This window comes from Erythrolamprus reginae, chromosome 1 (assembly GCF_031021105.1).
Source record: "Erythrolamprus reginae isolate rEryReg1 chromosome 1, rEryReg1.hap1, whole genome shotgun sequence".
NCBI lineage: Eukaryota > Metazoa > Chordata > Lepidosauria > Squamata > Dipsadidae > Erythrolamprus > Erythrolamprus reginae.
In genome coordinates, this window is record NC_091950.1 from 17794434 (window position 1) to 17814474 (window position 20041).

Genomic DNA, 20041 nt, shown 5'->3' on the forward strand with positions numbered 1-20041 from the left:
CTAATGATGTCCCCAGCTCTTACCAGCTTGCAAGCACTTTCATTGTTACTCTCTGCAAAGAATGTTTTCCAAGCCCTAAGTCTTTGCAAGGTTTTTTTCCCCATTGGTCTAACTTGCTCCAAATGTTTATTTCTAGTCCTAACCACGTGCAAATGATGTTCCCAGCTCTTACCAGCTTGCAAGCACTTTCATTGTTACTCTCTACAAATAATGCTTTCCAAGCCCTAAGTCTTTGCAAGGTTTTTTCCATTGCTTTACTTGCTCCAAATGTTTCTTTCCAGGTGCTAATAATGTTCCTAGCTCTTACTGGCTTGCAAGCTCTTTCGTTGTTACTCTCTCCGAATAAAGTTTTTTTAAAGCCCTAACCAGGGGATAAAATAATGTGCTGAAACTGAACAGACTAAGGATGCTAGCCAAATGAATACCTAGTAAGCAGTTCTTTTCACTATTTTCCTCCCCCAAAACTAAGGTGCGTCTTATACTCCAAAAAATACGGTAATCCCAAAGGTGCTTCCCCCCCCCCCCCCCCCTGGACTTGCTGTTTTTTCTTCCTCAGCTTCTTGGATGAGAAGTAAAACATCTTCGAACAAAATCCAGACAGTTGCCTGTTGAAATAAAGCACCTTTGGGACAACCATGACCTAGGTGACTGAGAAATCTCCATACTGTAGATGCTTGAGGGTAATGCACATGTTCTCCAGGACCAGAAGAGTTTTCAATAGTGCAAAGCATCATCAGGACCAGAAACAAGAACAAGCACATCAGGAAATTGCTAAGCCACCTCTTGTTGTGGTAGCTCTGGCCCTGCTCCTGCCCCAAGGACTGTGTATGTGGGGGAGACATCCACATGCTGCAGGCCTGTTTTGCCCCCCGGTGGAATCTGCTGATGAAGGCTCCTCTGATCAAGAAGACATGAGTGACAGGGAGGAGGAGAGTGTGGCAGACAGCTCAGAAGGAGATCAATTATCTAGCTCCTCCTTGGATTCGGAACAAGAGTTAATCATACAGCCACGCATGAGGAGAGTGATGCATAGGCAACAACAACTGAGAGATTATTATCAAAGAAAATGAGGCCACCTGGGTTGGATGGGGCTGTGGTAATTAGTGAGCCTGCTATAAATAGCAGCCTGTGGGTTTGGCCATTGTGGAGGATTATCAGATCTATGTGTTTCATGACTGCTTTACTTTGACCTTTTGTGTGCTGATTTCTCCCCGCTTTGAAACGAAACCAGAGCAAAGTGTGTGTCACTTTGTGAAAGAAGAAGGACTGTGAATTGCCTCACAGCTGCAAGCTAAGTATCTCAGAACTGATAAGGGACTTGTACAAATTACCAGGTTTTTTGGAGACCAGTGCTCTTTGCTATATAAAAAGAGGGCTTGGTTTATGTGAATTTTCATTATAAAGAACATTGTTTTGACTTTTCAAACGTGTGTGTGTGTCTGAGATTTGTACCTGTGAATTTTTGGGAGGAGTCTACGAGAGAGCCCGACAGAACACCTCTGAGCTGATAGCTAACCTGGTTGAGGACTATCCAGTTGGGGTCTATCTGGGCGTCGCCTTCAGGATCCAACACTACAGTTTGAAAGGCCCGGAAGTCAGTCAGTGTCACTTGAGCATTTTCAGGGCAAACGTCAATCTTGTCAATCACCAGGTCCTTATCAAAGTCGTCCTGACAAGCATCTCCGACGCCATCTCCTGCAGAAGAGAAGAGGGGGGTGGGGAATCAGTTCCCCACAATTTCCCTGGGTTCAAAATTTAAAATTTAATTTAATTCATTGTATTTCTATGGTGTCCAACTCCTGAAGGACTCTGAGTGGCTTACAACAGGATTTAAAAGCAGAACTAGAGCGACAAACATCACACAACAATCTAATCATGCATGTTTACAGTCATGCAGCACAATAAGTCCAGATAAAAAATTCTCCCCCCCCCAAAAAAAATCCATTTTTTTGGGGGGGGGGAGTGTGTCTTATACTCTGAAAAATACCGTAGCTGGTTGTGGAATTCTAGGAGTTGAAGTCTAGAGATCTTTAAAATTGCCAAGGTTGAGAAACACTGTTTTATTTAGTGCAGTGCTTCTCAAATAGTGGAGTGGGCCCCCCTAGGGGGCCGTGGAGCAATGCCAGGGGGGGGCACAACCCCGTGGAATGTGCTTTTATTTCTGCAGGGAGTAGGGGTTATTTGCACCGAACAATAGCACACAGCATAGAGCAGGAGATATGAAGTGCAGATAACAAACCTTTAAGAGACACCATGGGAAAATATTTAACAGAGATGAAAAGAGAGAAGGAGAGAGACGGAGATAATGAGACAAAGGTAAGTCTCCCGAAAGCTAAGAGGAGGAAATATGATAAAGTGGATGTAGTGTTTGGCTTCACTGTGACTATGGTGGGAGACGAGGAAAGACCAGTATGTTTACTGTGTATAAAAATGTCAACAGCGGACAGCATGAAGCCAAATAGATTAAGGCATCACTTAAACACATTACACCCCAATCACACTGATAAGCCACGCAAATAATCATCCCGATGGAGTGCTGGGGGGTGGGGCACGAAATATTTACTTCTTCCGGGGGGGGGGGGGGCATAATGGAAAATAATTGAGAAGCACTGATTTAGCGCAAGGGTCTCCAAACTTGGCAATTGTGAGACTTGTGGACTTCAAATCCCCAAATATATATATTTATTTAAGTTTGTATTAACTTTCCATCCTATGGTGACCATAGACTTTAAGACCAAAGTCTTAAAAGTTACCAAACCTGGAGAACCCTGTCTTTGTGAATCCTACACTTGACAGGAGGTTGGACTATGGGCCTTAGTCTTATATAGCTTAGAACTACGGCGCCTAAAACACGATTTAAGTATTGCCCACAAGATCATATGCTGCAACGTCCTACCGGTCAATGACTACTTCAGCTTCAACCGCAACAACACAAGGGCACGCAACAGATTCAAACTTAATATTAACCGCTCCAAACTTGACTGAAAAAAATATGATTTCAACAACCGAGTTGTCGAAGCGTGGATACTCATTACCGGACTCAATAGTGTCAACCCCTAACCCCCAACATTTTTTCCTTAGACTATCCATGATTGACCTCTCCAGGTTCCTAAGAGGTCAGTAAGGGGCATACATAAGTGCACTAGTGTGACTTTCGTCCCCTGTCCAATTGTCTTTCCTTTATCTCATATATCATATATATTTTCTTCCTTTCATATATCTTCTCCTCTATTTTTACATATTATCTTTATATATATTACTTCATGTGTATTCTCTTCCATATGTATTGTGTATTGGACAAATGAATGAATGAATGAATGAATAAATGAATGAATAAATAAATTAAATAAATAAATAAATATACCGCTTTATAGTACAGCCTTCTCTAATCGGTTTACAGAATCAGCATATTGACCCCAACAATCTGGGTTCTTATTTTACCCATCTTGGAAGGATGGAAGGCTGAGTCAACCTCAAGCCTACTGAGATTCGATCTGCCAAACTGCTGGTAGCTGGTAATCAGCAGAAGTAGCCTGCAGTACTGCACTCTAACCACTGCACCACCGAGATTCTTACAATAAAGACCATGGCTCTTTATGTAATTTTATTGTTTGAACTCAGTTATGGACACTAACTGTTCTATGTTTGTGCTTCCTTAACAAGAAGAAATTGAGAGAGAAAGCAAAGTTGTCCTCACGGTTTGTGTCCTGCTGGCCAGGATTGGGGACCAAGCGACAATTGTCAGGCCCTGGGGGCTTGTGGTCTGGGATGCCATCATTATCATCGTCATCATCGCATTCATCTCCAAGCCCATCCTGGTCAGAATCTAGCTGGGAGCTGTTGGGCACCGAAGGACAATTGTCGCGGGAATCCTGGTGCCCATCTCCATCTCTGCCAAAAAGAAAGAGAATAAAACTTAAGAGTTGGGTGATTTAAGATTTAAGATTTAATCGGATTTGTATGCTGCCACTCTCCGAGGATGAGTTAAATAAGAGGATTATAGAAAATGGTCATCTATGGTAGGGAAAGTTTGCCTATTTGCCGATGACTTTAAAGTGTGCAATAGGGTTGACATTCCTGGAGGCGTCTGTAATATGGTAAATGATTTAGCATTACTAGATAAATGGTCAAAGCAATGGAAACTGCAGTTTAATGTTTCCAAATGTAAAATAATGCACTTGGTATTGGCAGTTCTGTGTTAGCAAAAACTTCAGAAGAAAAGGAATTGGGGTAGTGATTTCTGACAGTCTCATAATGGGTGAACAGTGTGGTTGGGCGGTAGGAAAAGCAAGTAGGATGCTTGGCTGCATAGCTAGAGGTGTAACAAGCAGGAAGAGGGAGATTATGATCCTGCTATACAGAGTGCTGGTGAGATCACATTTGGAATACTGTGTTCAGTTCTGGAGCCCTCACCTACAAAAAGATATTGACAAAATTGAACGGGTCCAAAGACGGGCTACAAGAATGGTGGAAAGTCTTAAGCATAAAACGTATCAGGAAAGACTTCATGAACTCAATCTGTATAGTCTGGAGGGCAGAAGGAAAAGGGGGGACATGATTGAAACATTTAAATATGTTAAAGGGTTAAATAAGGTCCAGGAGGGAAGTGTTTTTAATAGGAAAGTGAACACAAGAACAAGGGGACACAATCTGAAGTTAGTTGGGGGAAAGATCAAAAGCAACCTGAGAAAATATTATTTTACTGAAAGAATAGTAGATCCTTGGAACAAACTTCCAGCAGACGTGGTAGATAAATCCACAGTAACTGAATTTAAACATGCCTGGGATAAACACATATCCATCCTAAGATAAAATACAGAAAATAGTATAAGGGCAGACTAGATGGACCATGAGGTCTTTTTCTGCCATCAGACTTCTGTTTCTATGTTTCTAGGTCCAAGTTCATTATCCCCTAAATTGTTTCCAACAACCACTGTTTGAAACGAGAAGGCCATTATCCCGAAGGTTCTTTTTCAAAAGAGAACTGAACTTTGTTTTTCCTTGAAGAGGTTTCGCTTGTGTAGCTTCTTCGGTTCAGTTCTTCAGAACTTAAAAGAACTGAGAAGTAAAACGGGAACCGAGAAGAAATTTCCTGACAATTAGAACAATTGATCAGTGGGAAAACTTGCTTCCAGAAATTGTGAATTCTCCAGCACCAGAAGCTTTTAAAAAGATGTTGGACAAACTTAATATCAACCGCTCCAAACTTGACTGTAAAAAATATGACTTTAGCAAACGAGTTGTCGAGGTGTGGAACTCATTACCGGACTCCGTGTTGCCAACCTCCAATATTTTTCCCTTAGATTATCCACGATTGACCTCACCAGGTTCCTTAGAGGTCAGTAAGTCCAATTGTCTCTCCTATATTTTATATATCTTCTCTTCCATTCATATATCCTTTCCTCTATTCTTTGTTGACGTAGTCTATTCTCATATCTTTGCTTCTATCCTTTCCCTGATATTTACTACTACATGTTTTTATTCTCTTTAACTTTCCATTTGTATTGGAATGAATGAATGAATGAATGAATGAATGAATGAATGAATAAATAAATAAATAAATAATAAAAATAAGGTGGAAGGTCTTAAGCATAAAACCTATCAGGAAAGACTTCATGAACTCAATCTGTATAGTCTGGAGGACAGAAGGAAAAGGGGGGACATGGTCGAAACATTTAAATATAGAAACATAGAAACATAGAAGACTGACAGCAGAAAAAGACCTCATGGTCCATCTAGTCTGCCCTTATACTATTTTCTGTATTTTATCTTAGGATGGATATATGTTTATCCCAGGCATGTTTAAATTCAGTTACTGTGGATTTACCAACCACGTCTGCTGGAAGTTTGTTCCAAGGATCTACTACTCTTTCAGTAAAATAATATTTCCTCATGTTGCTTTTGATCTTTCCCCCAACTAACTTCAGGTTGTGTCCCCTTGTTCTTGTGTTCACTTTCCTATTAAAAACACTTCCCTCCTGGACCTTATTTAACCCTTTAACATATTTAAATGTTTCAATCATGTCCCCCCTTTTCCTTCTGCCCTCCAGACTATACAGATTGAGTTCATTAAGTCTTTCCTGATACATTTTATGCTTAAGACCTTCCACCATTCTTGTAGCCCGTCTTTGGACCCGTTCAATTTTGTCAATATCTTTTTGTAGGTGAGGTCTCCAGAACTGAACACAGTATTCCAAATGTGGTCTCACCAGCACTCTATATAAGGGGATCACAATCTCCCTCTTCCTGCTTGTTATACCTCTAGCTATGCAGCCAAGCATCCTACTTGCTTTTCCTACCGCCCGATGTTAAAGGGTTAAATAAGGTTCAGGAGGGAAGTGTTTTTAATAGGAAAATGAACACAAGAACAAGGGGACACAATCTGAGGTTAGTTGGGGGAAAGATCAGAAGCAACGGGAGAAAATATTATTTGACTGAAAGAGCAGTAGATGCTTGGGACAAACTTCCAGCAGACGTGGTTGGTAAATCCACAGTAACTGAATTGAAACATGCCTGGGATAAACATATATCCATCCTAAGATAAAATACAGGAAATAGCATAAGGGCAGAGTAGATGGACCATGAGGTCTTCTTCTGCCGTCAATCTTTTATGTTTCTATCATGGGCGTAGGATTTCCTGCCTGATCAGGGGGTTGGACTAGACGACCTCCAAGATCCCTTCCAACTCTGTTATTCTATTCTAAAAACAAAGTCCAGTTGCCTTTGGGAAAAAGCCCCTTTGGGACAACCTTTGGATGACTGAGAATCTTCATAGACAGAGGGTCTTTATTTCTGCCTTTCCTGTGTGGTGATCGAAGTTGTCAAGGCTTTCCAAACAACAGTGGAATGTGTGTTGCCGAAAGAGCCTGCTTGCTCCATCTCTGGGTGACTCACCTACTCTCTTGTCTCCAGCTAGGAGGGGTTCATAGAGCAATTACTCTTTCAAGGGCGCAGACAGAAATTCAAACCTTGCTGCTACGTGTGAAATGAAGGCAGCTTCATTCTTCAACTTACTGGTCCTGGTTGGTGTCACACGGGTCTCCAACTAGATCGTGGTCAGTATCTTTCTAAGTAACGACAAGTAGAAAACAGTTTTAATTGAAACATCTTTGAATATGTGTAGCTCGGGTAGGGAGTTACATTGTTGGTTTGAGCTCCAAGGTTAAAAACATAAGAACATAAGAAGAGCCGTGCTGAATCAGGCCAAAGCCCATCGAGTCCAGCATTCTGTGTCACACAGAGGCCCACCAATTGTCCATGGGGATCTTGAAAAGAAAGAGAAGTCAAAACCTTCCCTTTCCCTTGACCCCCAACAAAGATCAAGACCCGGATTGTGGAGGCAATATACTGGCTCTGTTAAGAAGTGATATTGCTAACATGTTGTAAGCCGCCCTGAGTCTAAGGAGAAGGGCGGCATAAAAAATAGAATAAATAAATAAATAAATAAATATGCTGCAACGACCTACCGATCAATGACTACTTCAGCTTCAACCGTAACAACACAAGAGCACGCAACAGATTCAAACTTAATATTAACCGCTCCAAACTTGACTGTAAAAAATATGACTTTAACAATCGAGTTGTCGAAGCGTGGAACTCATTACCGGACTCAATAGTGTCAACCCCTAACCCCCAACATTTCTCCCTTAGACTATCCACGATTGACCTCTCCAGGTTTCTAATAGGTCAGTAAGGGGCGCGCCTAAGTGCACTAGTGTGCCTTTCATCCCCTGTCCAATTGTCTTTCCTTTATCTCATATATCATATATATTTTCTTCCTTTCATATATCTTCTCCTCTATTTTTACATATTATCTTTATATATATATTACTTCATGTCTATTCTCTTCCATATGTATTGTGTATTGGACAAATGAATAAATAAAAAATAAAAATAAATAAATAAATGGTACCCAAGGGAACCCTGCCTGCCTCAACCAACCTAGAGGTGACACCTGGACAGGTTGATGATTTGGTTGCAAAGGATTTGGCTACAATTTGGTCACAAGCGAAGGGGGATGAAACATTTATAATAGAAGAGAATATAATGTTTTATTGGCCAAGTGTGATTGGACACACAAGGAATTTGTCATTGGTGCCTATGTTCTCGGCGTACATAAAAGAAAATAGACATTTGTCAAGAATCATGAGATACAACACTTAATGATTGTCATAGGGTACAAATAAGCAATGAGGAAACACTATTAATATAAATTGTAAGGATATAAACAACAAGTTACAACCATACAGTCATAAGTAGGAGGAGACGGATCATAGGAACGATGAGAAGACTAATAGTAATAGTAATGCAGCTTTAGTGAATAGTTTGACAGGGGTGAGGGAATGACTTGTTTAGCAGAGTGATGGCATTCAGGGGGGAAAAACTGTTCTTGTGTCTTTATATTGTTTGTGTGCAGTGCTCTATAGGGTAGTTTTGAGGGTGGGAGTTGAAACAATTTATGTCCAGGAGGCGAGGGGTCAGTAAATATTTTCACAGCCCTCTTTTTGACCCAAACCAAATCACCAAGCTTGGAGTTCAAACCAATAACCTAACAGTTTTAATTTTTTTAAAATTTCCCTTCCTTTATGTTCTGCCGGCGTGTTTCAACCGCTCGTAATTACAGGGTAATTAGTCCAGGAAGACACACACCACACAATAAAAGGAAAACCCAAAAGTTTTTATAAACAGAAAAACAGAAACAGCTCCCTTTTTAAATGTCAAAAGGGATTTTCTGGTACACACAAGGCACAGGTTAAATGCAATCCAATTGCTCACCCAATAACTGGGAAATTGAGTCCAATCCTAAATTCCAGAGAGTCCACACACAATCTTGAACAGCACAAAAACCACGATCTTGACAAAACAATGAATCAGATAAACTGCCATGAGGCTAAAACACCAGGCTGCACTTTTATCTGTAGCACTAATTACAGCAGCCCCACCCAACCACAGGTGGCCTCATTTTCTCTTGTAATAATCCTTCAGTTGTTGTCTCCTATGCATCACTCTATGTGTCATTAATTCTTGTTCAGAATCCAGGGATGATACAGATGATTGATCTCCTCCTGGGCTGTCTGCCAAACTCCCCTCTTCCCTGTCACTCACGCTTCCTTGGTCAGAGGAGGCTTCGTCGGCAGATTCCATCGGGAGCAAAACAGGCATGCGGCATGTGGATGTCTCCCCCACATCCACCTGCACATTCCTTGGGGCAGGAGCTGGGCCAGAGCTAACCACAACACTTTAGAAACCTCCTTAAGATGCTTTTATCAAATGCAGACCTGGAATTTTTGAATGTTTGGAGTAAAATGTTTTCCACTTCTATCAAAACACTTCTACCTTCAAAATCTTTCTCATAAAATCCAACATTCCTCCGCATACTCTTGATGTAAACCTAACATTTCTATTGGATTGTTTCAGCTACAGTTGTTTACAAAAAGATTTCAAGCAGGTGGCTTCCCACAATCAAAAGTCAAAAGATTTTATCCTGTGCTGGTTTTTCCAAGCTCATTCACTCAGGAGAATGAAACAGTCAGGGCACCGTCCCAAATTGTGAGTAACGAAATTCCAATTAAAACAGCCCTCTACACTTCAAGGGAAGGTTTGATTGGAAGGGATTTGCAAGGACGTCTTGGAATCCAACTGTTTAGGTGGACATTCTGTGATTCCAAAAACGATGATAGAATTCACGTTTTTGCAGCTTTTCTCACAGAACTCCAATTTAATTTGGGACTGGCCTCATCTGAGCAGGAAAATCTCTGTTCCAAAAATTTCTTCGGGAAAAAAGTTTAGCTAGTTGTTGTGGCCAGCTCCTGCCCCAAGGACTGTGGATGTGGGGCAGACATCCACATGCCGCAGGCCTGTTTTTCTCCCGGTGGAATCTGCTGATGAAGGCTCCTCTGACCAAGAAGACATGAGTGACAGGGAGGAGGAGAGTGGGGCAGACAGCTCCGAAGGAGATCAATTATCTAGCTCCTCCTTGGATTCAGAACAAGAGTTAATGATACAGCCATGCATGCGGAGAGCAATGCATAGGCAACAACTGAGAGATTATTATCAAAGAAAATGAGGCCACCTGTGGTTGGGTGGGGCTGTGGTAATTAGTGAGGCTGCTATAAATAGCAGCCTGTGGGTTTGGTCATTGTGGAGGATTATCTGATCGTTGTGTTTCGTGCCTGCCTTGCTGACTTCGACCTTTGTGCGCTGATTTTTCCACGCTTTGAAACTAAACCAGAGCCAAGTGTGTTTCACTTTGTGGAAGAAGAAGGACTGTGAATTGCCTCACAGCTGCAAGCTAAGTATCTCAGAACTGATAAGGGACTTGTACCAATTACCAGTTTGTTTGGAGATGAGTGCTCTTTGCTATACCAAAAGAGGGCTTGGCTTAAGTGAATTTTCAGTATAAAGAACATTGTTTTGAATTTTCAAACGTGTGTGTGTCTGAAATTTGTATCTGTGAATTTTCGGGAGGAGTCTACCAGAGACCTCGACAGAGCAGCTAGCAATGCAGCCTTTGAAGCTGTTGTGGGGACACATGCGCGAGCAAGATTTTGGTGATTTTCACTGTTACTTTTGCTTACGCGCATGCGCGGAAGCAAAAAATTGGTGAAAATTGCTGAAATTATGTGAGGATGATAAATGCGCACAAGCCAAATCTCACGCAGAGGCGCGCAGCTGGGGACGCACCCTGGAATTTCCTATCGGGACGGAGCACCTGACCACATAGGTTTATTTATTTATTCAATGTTTATGCCGCCCTTCTCCTTAGACTCAGGGCGGCTTACAACATGTTAACAATAGCACTTTTTAACAGAGCCAGCCTCTTGCCCCCAAAATCCAGGTCCTCATTTTACCCACCTCAGAAGGATGGAAGGCTGAGTCAACTTTGAGCCAGTGATGAGATTTGAACCACTGACCTTCAGATCTACAGTCAGCTTCAGTGGCGTGCTACCCATCACTGACCCGAATGCAGGGGCTCAATGAAATCGAGTTTGACCCCCCTACTCTAAGGAGTACAAGGTGAACAGGTCACAGAATTTTACCCTTTTCTGACACCGTTTCTTGTACACACAAAAAAATTTACAAATATTGTACACCGCCCAAAGAGTACAGTGGTACCTCTAACTAAGAATGCCTCTACTTACGAACTTTTCTAGATAAGAACCGGGTGTTCAAGATTTTTTTGCCTCTGCTCAAGAACCATTTTGCACTTACAAACCTGAGCCTCTGAAACTGTAACCAGAAAAGGCGGAGAGAAGCCTGCGTGGGGCCTCTCTATGAATGTCCTGGGAGGAAACAGGGCTGGGAAAGGCAGAGAGAAGCCTCTGTGGGGCCTCTCTAGGAATCTCCTGGGAGGAAACAGGGCTGGGAAAGGTGGAGAGAAGCCTCCATGAGGCCTATCTAGGAATCTCCTGGGAGGAAACAGGGCCGGGAAAGGCGGAGAGAAGCATCCGTGGGGCCTCGGTAGGAATCTCCTGGGAGGAAACAGGGCTGGGAAAGGCGGAGAGAAGCCTCCATGAGGCCTCTCTAGGAATCTCCTGGAAGGAAACAGGGCCGGGAAAGGCGGAGAGTAGCCTTCGTGGGGCCTCTCTAGGAATCTCCTGGGAGGAAACAGGGCCTGGAAACGCAAAGCCTCCATGGGGCCTCTCTAGGAATCTCCTGGGAGGAAACAGGGCAGGAAAAGGCAGGGAGAAGCCTCTGTGGGGCCTCTCTAGGAATCTCCTGGAAGGAAACAGGGCCTCTACCCTCCCTGTGCTTTCCCCAATCGCACGCATTATCTGCTTTTACATTGATTCCTATGGGAAAAATTGCTTTTTCTTCCAAACATTTCTACATAAGAACCTGGTTACAGAACGAATTAAGTTCATAAGTAGAGGTACCAATGTACTGTAAACCCAGGGTCTCCAAACCTTGGCAACTTTAAGACTTGTGGACTTCGACTCCCAGAATTCCTCAGCCAGTTTTGCTGGCTGAGGAATTCTGGGAGTTGAAGTCCACAAGTCTCAAAGTTGCCAAGGTTGGAGACCCCTGCTGTAAAGCACTATGGGGCAGTATATAAATACTACAGCTATTCTCCTTAGCAGGTGCAGCCTTGGAGACCATTAAGCAACTAAATTAGTATATTGTATGAAGCCAAGCCAGAGCCTCACCTGATCTGGGTTACTGATGAAGGGGCAGCTGTCACAGACGTCTCCAACTCCATCCCCATCGGTGTCTTTCTGGTCAGTGTTTGGGATCCTCACACAATTGTCTACGACATTTTTAATTTCTGGAGAAGAGGGGAAGGAATGAAACAGCAGCCATAAGAAGCAAAGAATGTGGGGAGTTACTGGGCCCAGAGCATACCAATAGTGTGTGTGTGTGTGTGTCTCGGCTCTTAAGTCTCAGCTGTGATAAGGCTGGGAATTTTTTTTGATGGGGGCACCCCAGCACGGTACTTGCAAGATTATATGGATCATGGCATGGATACATTTGGGAGGTTTCTTTTAATGACACCCCTCCCCCAAAAAACCTTATAAGTTGGTTTTGAAATTCCAATATACGTATCTGTCTATGGGACCACCTCTTGCCACATATCCCCCAGAGACCAATAAGAGCACACAGGGTTGGTCTACTTCAGGTCCCGTCAACTAAGCAATGCAGGTTGGCGGGGCCACGATGGAGGGCCTTCTCTGTAGCTGCCCCGGCTTTATGGAATCAACCCCCCCCCCCCCCGAGGTCCGTACTGCTCCCACCCTACTGGCCTTCCATAAGGCCATGAAGACTGGCTTTGCCGGCAGGCTGGGGGGGCCATGAATTTAAAAGTCAGAATAACTGAATTTAAAAGTCAGAATAACTGAATTTAAAAGTCAGAATAACACTGAAAAAGATTAGAAGACCTTCCAGCTCTATTCTATTCTATTCTATTCTATTCTATTTATTCTATTCTATTTATTCTATTCTATTTATTCTATTTATTCTATTCTATTCTATTCTATTCTATTTATTCTATTCTATTCTATTCTATTTATTCTATTCTATTCTATTTATTCTATTCTATTCTATTCTATTTATTCTATTCTATTCTATTTATTCTATTCTATTCTATTTATTTTATTCTATTCTATTCTATTTATTCTATTCTATTCTATTTATTCTATTCTATTTATTCTATTCTATTCTATTCTATTTATTCTATTCTATTCTATTCTATTCTATTCTCTTCATGGCCAAACTGAATGAATGGTGTGTATGCATATGATTACGACAGGTTTTTTAATAATAAATTGGTTTTTATTATGGGGTTTTTAGTTTTAGATATTATATTCGACTTCTTATTGTTTTGCATCTTTTTGTATTTGTATTTATATTATTTTGTGAGCCACCCTGAGTCCTTCAGGATTCGGCAGCATAGAAGTCGAATAAATAAATAAATAAATAAATAAATAAATAAATAAATAAATAAATAAATAAATAAATAAATAAATAAATAAATAAATAAATAAATAAATAAATAAATAAATAAATAAATAAATAAATAAATAAATAAATAAATAAATAAATAAATAAATAAATAAATAAATAAATAAATAAATAAATAAATAAATAAATAAATAAATAAATAAATAAATAAATAAATAAATAAATAAATATTCACCCCTCCGGGCACATAACAGCATTGAGATACATGGCAAAAGCCCCATATTTGCCAATCACGTAAGAGGAATTTATGAGGGATTTTCTGGACACCAGGATTGAATTTCAGGTTTTTGGGGGGGTGGGGGGAGTACCCCATAGCAAACAGTGTCCTATTTGGGGCCACCCTTGAAAACGTTTGGAGACTGCAACTAGTCCGGCATGCAGCTGTGAGATCCTGTTGGGCGTACGGGGTCTCACCTGGTCTGAATTAAGTTCATAAGTAGAGGTACCACTGCATATAAAACCAGCCCACTTTCTGAGCCCAGCCCAAACTCACGGTCTCCATCCATATCGTTGTCGCACAGATCCCCCCACCCGTCGCCATCACTGTCCCACTGGTTGTTGTTCTTGATGTTCCGGCAGTTGTCGCAAGCGTCCCCGTAGTTGTCCAGATCCACGTTTTGCTGGTCCGCATTGGGCACAAACACACAGTTGTCCTGCAGAGGGGAAGATTCGTAAGTAAGGAAATAAATGGGAAAACCAGCTGGGCTTTGCAAAAGTTGCCGTCGCTGACAACAAAGCCTGCTTGTTGAGATGTTGGTTTTTCCACGCAATAGACAGGAAGATGCTTCAAGGAAACCTGGCAAGCAGGACTACGTGGGGGAAATCTCCTGCGGAACATGAAGCGAACATCATGTTCCCAGACTGTTGATGTTTTCTATAGGCATCATACAAGCTACAACAGTGATGGCGAACCTTGTTTTCCCTTGGGTGTGTACACTGTCGCACCTGCATGAGTGTCCACACACATCGGCGTTGGCTGCCGATTGGTTTCCGGATGCAATTCAAAGTGTTGGTTACGACTAGTGTTGGGCGAACCGAACCTGCAAAGTAAACTGAACCCGAATTTTTGCAAAAGTTCGGCAAAAGTTCAGGTTCGGGTTCAGGAGAGCGCCAGGAAGCGCCACCGCCCAGCTGTCACCTTCCGAAACAGCTGGGGAGCTGTCAGCCAGTCAGGAGGGAAAAAAGGAAGTGGGGAATCCCACAAGGAGATTCCAAGGGCGGAACTTTGACGTCACTGAGACGTCCTTCCTGGCTGGCTGAAACGGGGACTCCAGGAAGGACATCTCAGTGACGTCAAAGCTCCACCCCAGGAATCCCCTTGTGGGATTGCCCACCTCCTTCTGCGCCTCCCGACTGGCCGACAGCTCCCCGGCTGTTCTGGGAAGTGCCGCCGCCCAGCTGTCACCTTCAGAAACAGCCGGGCGCTTCTCGGCGGTCTCCCGAACGCCGAACCCAGAAGTTCGGCAAAAGTTCGGGTTCGGGAGAGCACTGGGAAGCGCCCCAGCTGTTCCAGAAGGTGACAGCTGGGCGGCGGCGCTTCCTAGCGCTTTCCCGAGCGCCGAACTCGAAAGTTCGGCAAACGTTTGGGCTCAGGTTCGGGTGCCTGAACTTTTTTAAAAATTTGGGTGCCGAACCTGAACTTCATTGGGTTCGCCCAACACTAGTTACGACCTATAAAGCCCTACATGGCATCGGGTCAGATTACTTACGAGACTGCCTCTTGCCACATGAGTCCCACCGACCAGTTAAGTCCCGCAGAGTCGGCCTTCTCCAGTTCCCATCAACTAGACCAGTGATGGCAAACCATGGGTGCCACAGGTGGGACGTAGAGCCGTATCTGCCGGCACATGAGCCATTGCCCTAGCTCATCTCCAATGTTCATGTGTATGCTGGCCAACTGATTTTTGGCTCACACAGAGGCTCTGGGAGGGCGTTTTTGGCTTCCAGAGAGCCTCTGGGTTGATGGGGGAGGATGTTTTTATCCTCCCCTGGCTCCAAGGAAACCTTTGGAGCCTGGGGAGGGCAAAACACAAGCCTATTGGCCCCACCAGAAGTTGGGAAACAGGCCATTTCCGGCCTCCAGGTGGCCTCCAGGAGGCAGGGGAAGCTGTTTTTGCCCTCCCCAAGCATTGACTTATGGGTGTGGGCACTCGGGCATGCGCAATAATGCACGTGAATGCTTTTTCAGCACCCGAGGGAAAAAAGGTTCGCCATCACTGATCTATACTATATCTCCCTTTATTTCTTTGGCGGTAAAACATAAATTTAATGTACAAGCCTTAAAGTTGCCAATATTGGACATTCCTTGCTAAGTGGATCACTTTGAAATAAAATGAGGATTCTTTGGTCTTAGGGAGAGAAATGGGTCACTGCCCATGGGGGATTCTAACCTCAGAGTTTTTTATCCCGTCCCCATCAGCGTCGTCATCACAGGCGTCACCAATCCCATCCCGGTCAGCGTCTTCTTGGCCAGAGTTGGGGACTGTCACACAGTTATCCTGAAGGGTCAAAAAAGAAGAAACGTCACTTAAAACAAAAATGTATATGCCACCTTTATTTTTTATTATTATTATTTTATTATTATTGTACGAGCCGAGGTGGTGCAGTGGGTAGAGTGCAGTACTGCAGGCTACTAAAGCTGACTGCTAGATCTGCAGGTCAGTGGTTCAAATCTCATCACCGGCTCAAGGTTGACTCAGCCTTCCATCCTTCCGAGGTGGGTAAAATGAGGACCCGGATTGTGGGGGAAATTTGCTGGTTCTGCTAACATGTTGTAAACCGCCCTGAGTCTAAGGAGAAGGGCGGCATTAAAAAAAAATTGAATAAATTATAATTAAGTCACGACAGTGAACAAACTGTGCACTGTTTCTCCTCTTATTTCCCCCACAATAACCCTGTGAGGTGGGTTGGCTGAGCCAGCTTTCATACCTAAAGCAGGACTAGAACTCACAGTCTCCTGACAATTGCCCCAAAGTCACCCAGCTGTTTTTTATGCCTAAAGCAGGACTAGAACCAGGAGTAGGCTACTGCCCGGATGGGGGAGAATGCAGTGGGATAACAAAAATGGGGCTCCACCCCAGAGCACCCAATTTGCACTGAAAGATGTTGAAAGAAAATGCAGGGCGTCCTGCATAAGCCACACCCACAGTGTGATAGTAAAGATTTTGGTAGTGTTGTGGTTGGCTCTGGCCCAGCTCCTGCCCCAAGGAATGGGGAGGTGGATGCAGGGGAAAATTCAACATGTCACAGGCCTGTGTTATTGCCGACAGAATCAGTTCAGAGTTTAGTTTCCTCGGACGAAGAAGAAGGTGGGAGTGACTCGGCAGAGGAGGGCTTGGCACACAGCCCAGGCAGTCAATCTCCCTTATCTTCCGTTGATTCAGATGATGACGTTTTGGACCCACGCAAGTGCAGAATTATGCGTAGAAGAGACCAAATAAGAACATATTACAGGAAATAAGGGAGGCCACCTGTGTTTGGGTGGGGCTCCAGTAATTAGGGCTGCTGCTATAAATAGCAGCATGTGGGTTTGGCCGTTGTGGAAGAATATCTGATCACAGTTCGTCAGGAATCCTGTGTTGTTTGGACTTTGTTGCTTTTTCACTCCTTGGAAAACAAAACAGAGCAATATATGTGTGTGTGTCTCACTTCATTGGAAGAAGAAGGGGTGTGAAGTTTCTTCACAGCTGCTAGCTAAGTACTTAATGACTGCTTAAGGGAAATTGTACAGACTACCGGGTTGTTTTGGAAAGAGTGCTCTTTGCAATACAAAAAAAGTGATTTGTTTATTTTGACTTTTGTGATAAAGAACATTGTTTTGAATTTTTAAACGTGTGTGTGTCTGAAATCTGTACCTTTGAATTTTCAGGAGGCTCCTATCAGAGAGCCCAGCAGAACAGGTAGCCCTTCAATGACTAAAACTCACAGTCTCCTGAATTCTAGCCTGTTGCCTTAACCGCTTACTGCTGGACCAAACGTCTTGGGAGAGATTTCCTCTTAGTCTGAGAGTGCCAGCCGTCAGCACAAGATACAACTTCCCCGATGCTGACTTTTAATTGCTTGACAAAAATAGTTTCTCGGTTATTAGATTTGAACTCTGTTGGTCTGTGTGAGCCAAGAAAAGTAAGAGATTTTATTTTTTGAATTAAGATATTTATTTATTCCTGTGACTTCTGCACCACCCCGGTTTTGATCTCAGAAGTATAGGAGTCTAATAATTTGATTTTAAGAAATCCAAATTCCCTAACGTAGATCAAAGATCTAGAAATATCTGCAATACAGTGATCCCTCGATTATCGCGAGGGTTCCGTTCCAAGACCCCTCACGATAATCGATTTTTCGCGATGTAGGGTTGCAGAAGTAAAAACACCATCTGCGCATGCGCGCCCTTTTTTCATGGCCGTGCATGCGCAGATGGTGGAGTTTGCGTGGGCGGCGGGGAAGACCCAGGGAAGGTTCCTTCGGCCGCCTAGCAGCTGATCTGCTCGGCAGCGCAGCAGCAGCGAGCAGACGAAGATCGGGGTTTCCCCGCCGCCCACGCAAAGGGGAAACCCCAATTCGGCTTCTCGCTGCGCTGCCGAGCAGATCAGCTGCTGGGCGGCTGAAGGAACCTTCCCTGGGTCTTCCTCGCTGATGCCCCCGCTCGCCCGCCCGCCCACCAGCAAGAGGGGGAGAGATAGAGAAAGAGAGAAAAGGAAAGAAAGAGATGAGAGAGGGAGGAAGAGAGTGTGAGAGAGGAAGAAGCAAGATAGAGAAAGAGAGAGAGAAAGAAAGATGAGAAAGGAAGGAAGAGAGTGACGTCATCGGGTGGGAAAAATCGCGATATAGCGTTTCACGAAGAACGAGATCGTGAAAATCGAGGGATCACTGTATACGGTCAAAAGAATCAATATGGCAGGCAAAGGAATGCAGATGAAGCTCTGCATTTTTGGGCTGGTGATGGATCACAGACCTTTAATCTCACTGACATGACTTCCATCCTGACATCATCATCATCATCATCATCATCATAGCAGCTTGGTTTTTAGATGCAGCTCAATGTTTAAGATCTAAAAATCAAGCTGCAATGACTCTAGTCCCAATGGTCCTTAGCGCGCTGGGCGCAGTGCCAAAAGATCTCAGCAGACATTTGAAAACCATCGGAATTGACAAAATCTCCATCTGTCAATTGCAAAAGGCCGCTTTACTGGGATTGGCACACATAATTCGCCGTTACATCACGCAGTCCTAGGTGCTTGGCAAGCGCCCGGCTGGTGGTGAAATACGAAATTCAGCATAGTGATCTCGTTTGCTGTGTTGTATTGTTGAAATAATAATAATAGTAACAACAACAACAGCAACAACAACAGAGTTGGAAGGGACTTTGGAGGTCTTCTAGTCCAACCCCCTGCTTAGGCAGGAAACCCTACACTATTTCAGACAAATGGTTATCTAACATCTTAAAAACTTCTAGTGTTGTTGACTGGGGAATTCTGGGAGTTGAAGTCCACACATCTTAAAGTCGCAAAATTTGAAAAACACCGATTTATAAAAATAACTTAGAATTCTTTGGAGTATTTGGTTTAAGAGAAATGTGATTAAGCTGAATTCAGCTCAATGACTGCTAATGATTAATCTTTTCATTGTATAAGCATTTAGTTGCCGCCCTATTTGGACCGGGAGTCACTGCTCACAGTCACTCATGCCCTCATCACCTCGAGGCTCGACTACTGCAATGCTCTCTACATGGGGCTACCTTTGAAAAGTGTTCGGAAACTTCAGATCGTGCAGAATGCAGCTGCGAGAGCAGTCATGGGCTTCCCCAAATATGCCCATGTTACACCAACACTCCGCAGTCTGCATTGGTTGCCGATCAGTTTCCGATCACAATTCAAAGTGTTGGTTATGATCTTTCATAGCACCGGACCAGATTATCTCAGGGACCGCCTTCTGCTGCACGAATCCCAGCGACCAGTTAGGTCCCACAGAGTGGACCTTCTCCGGGTCCAGTCAACTAAACAATGTTGTTTGGCAGGACCCAGGGGAAGAGCCTTCTCGGTGGCGGCCCCGGCCCTCTGGAACCAACTCCCCCCAGAGATTAGAATTGCCCCCACCCTCCTCGCCTTTCGTAAACTTCTTAAAACCCACCTCTGCCGTCAGGCATGGGGAAACTGAGATATTCTTTCCCCCTAGGCCTTTACAATTTACGCATGGTATGTCTGTATGTATGTTTCGTTTTTATAATAAGGATTTTTTAAGTTATTTTAGTATTGGATTGGATTGTTACATGCTGTTTTTTATCATTGTTATTAGCCGCCCCGAGTCTATGGAGAGGGGCGGCATACAAATCTAATAAATAAATAAATAATCAAACAAACAAACAAACACACACACACACAAATAAATAAATAAATAAATAAAGGTGATTTAATTTTCCACACTTTCAATACTCATAAAGTTTATCCCAGCTCTATTTGCTAGCTGAAATATTAAACTTCACAACTCAGCTCTGTTTTCAACCCACTTAAACACTAATAAATATTGGGATGCCTTGGTTACATGGAAATTGTTGGGTCATAGCTACAACTGCAACCTGTTTATTTGT

At 43.3% G+C, this 20041-nt stretch overlaps 1 protein-coding gene across 3 annotated transcripts in view; it reads right to left on the reverse strand.

Annotated features, from left to right (window-relative positions):
* COMP (cartilage oligomeric matrix protein) overlaps positions 1-20041 on the reverse strand; it is an 81850-nt gene that overhangs the window by 15420 nt on the left and 46389 nt on the right. For all 3 annotated transcript variants that reach the window (XM_070745755.1, XM_070745746.1, XM_070745737.1), the window contains 6 exons: positions 15849-15956; positions 13952-14111; positions 12147-12265; positions 7015-7067; positions 3698-3891; positions 1517-1695 (listed from right to left, as the gene is read on the reverse strand). In XM_070745755.1, the coding sequence (XP_070601856.1) occupies positions 1517-1695; positions 3698-3891; positions 7015-7067; positions 12147-12265; positions 13952-14111; positions 15849-15956 (813 nt within the window). The remainder of the gene's footprint in view (positions 1-1516; positions 1696-3697; positions 3892-7014; positions 7068-12146; positions 12266-13951; positions 14112-15848; positions 15957-20041) is intronic.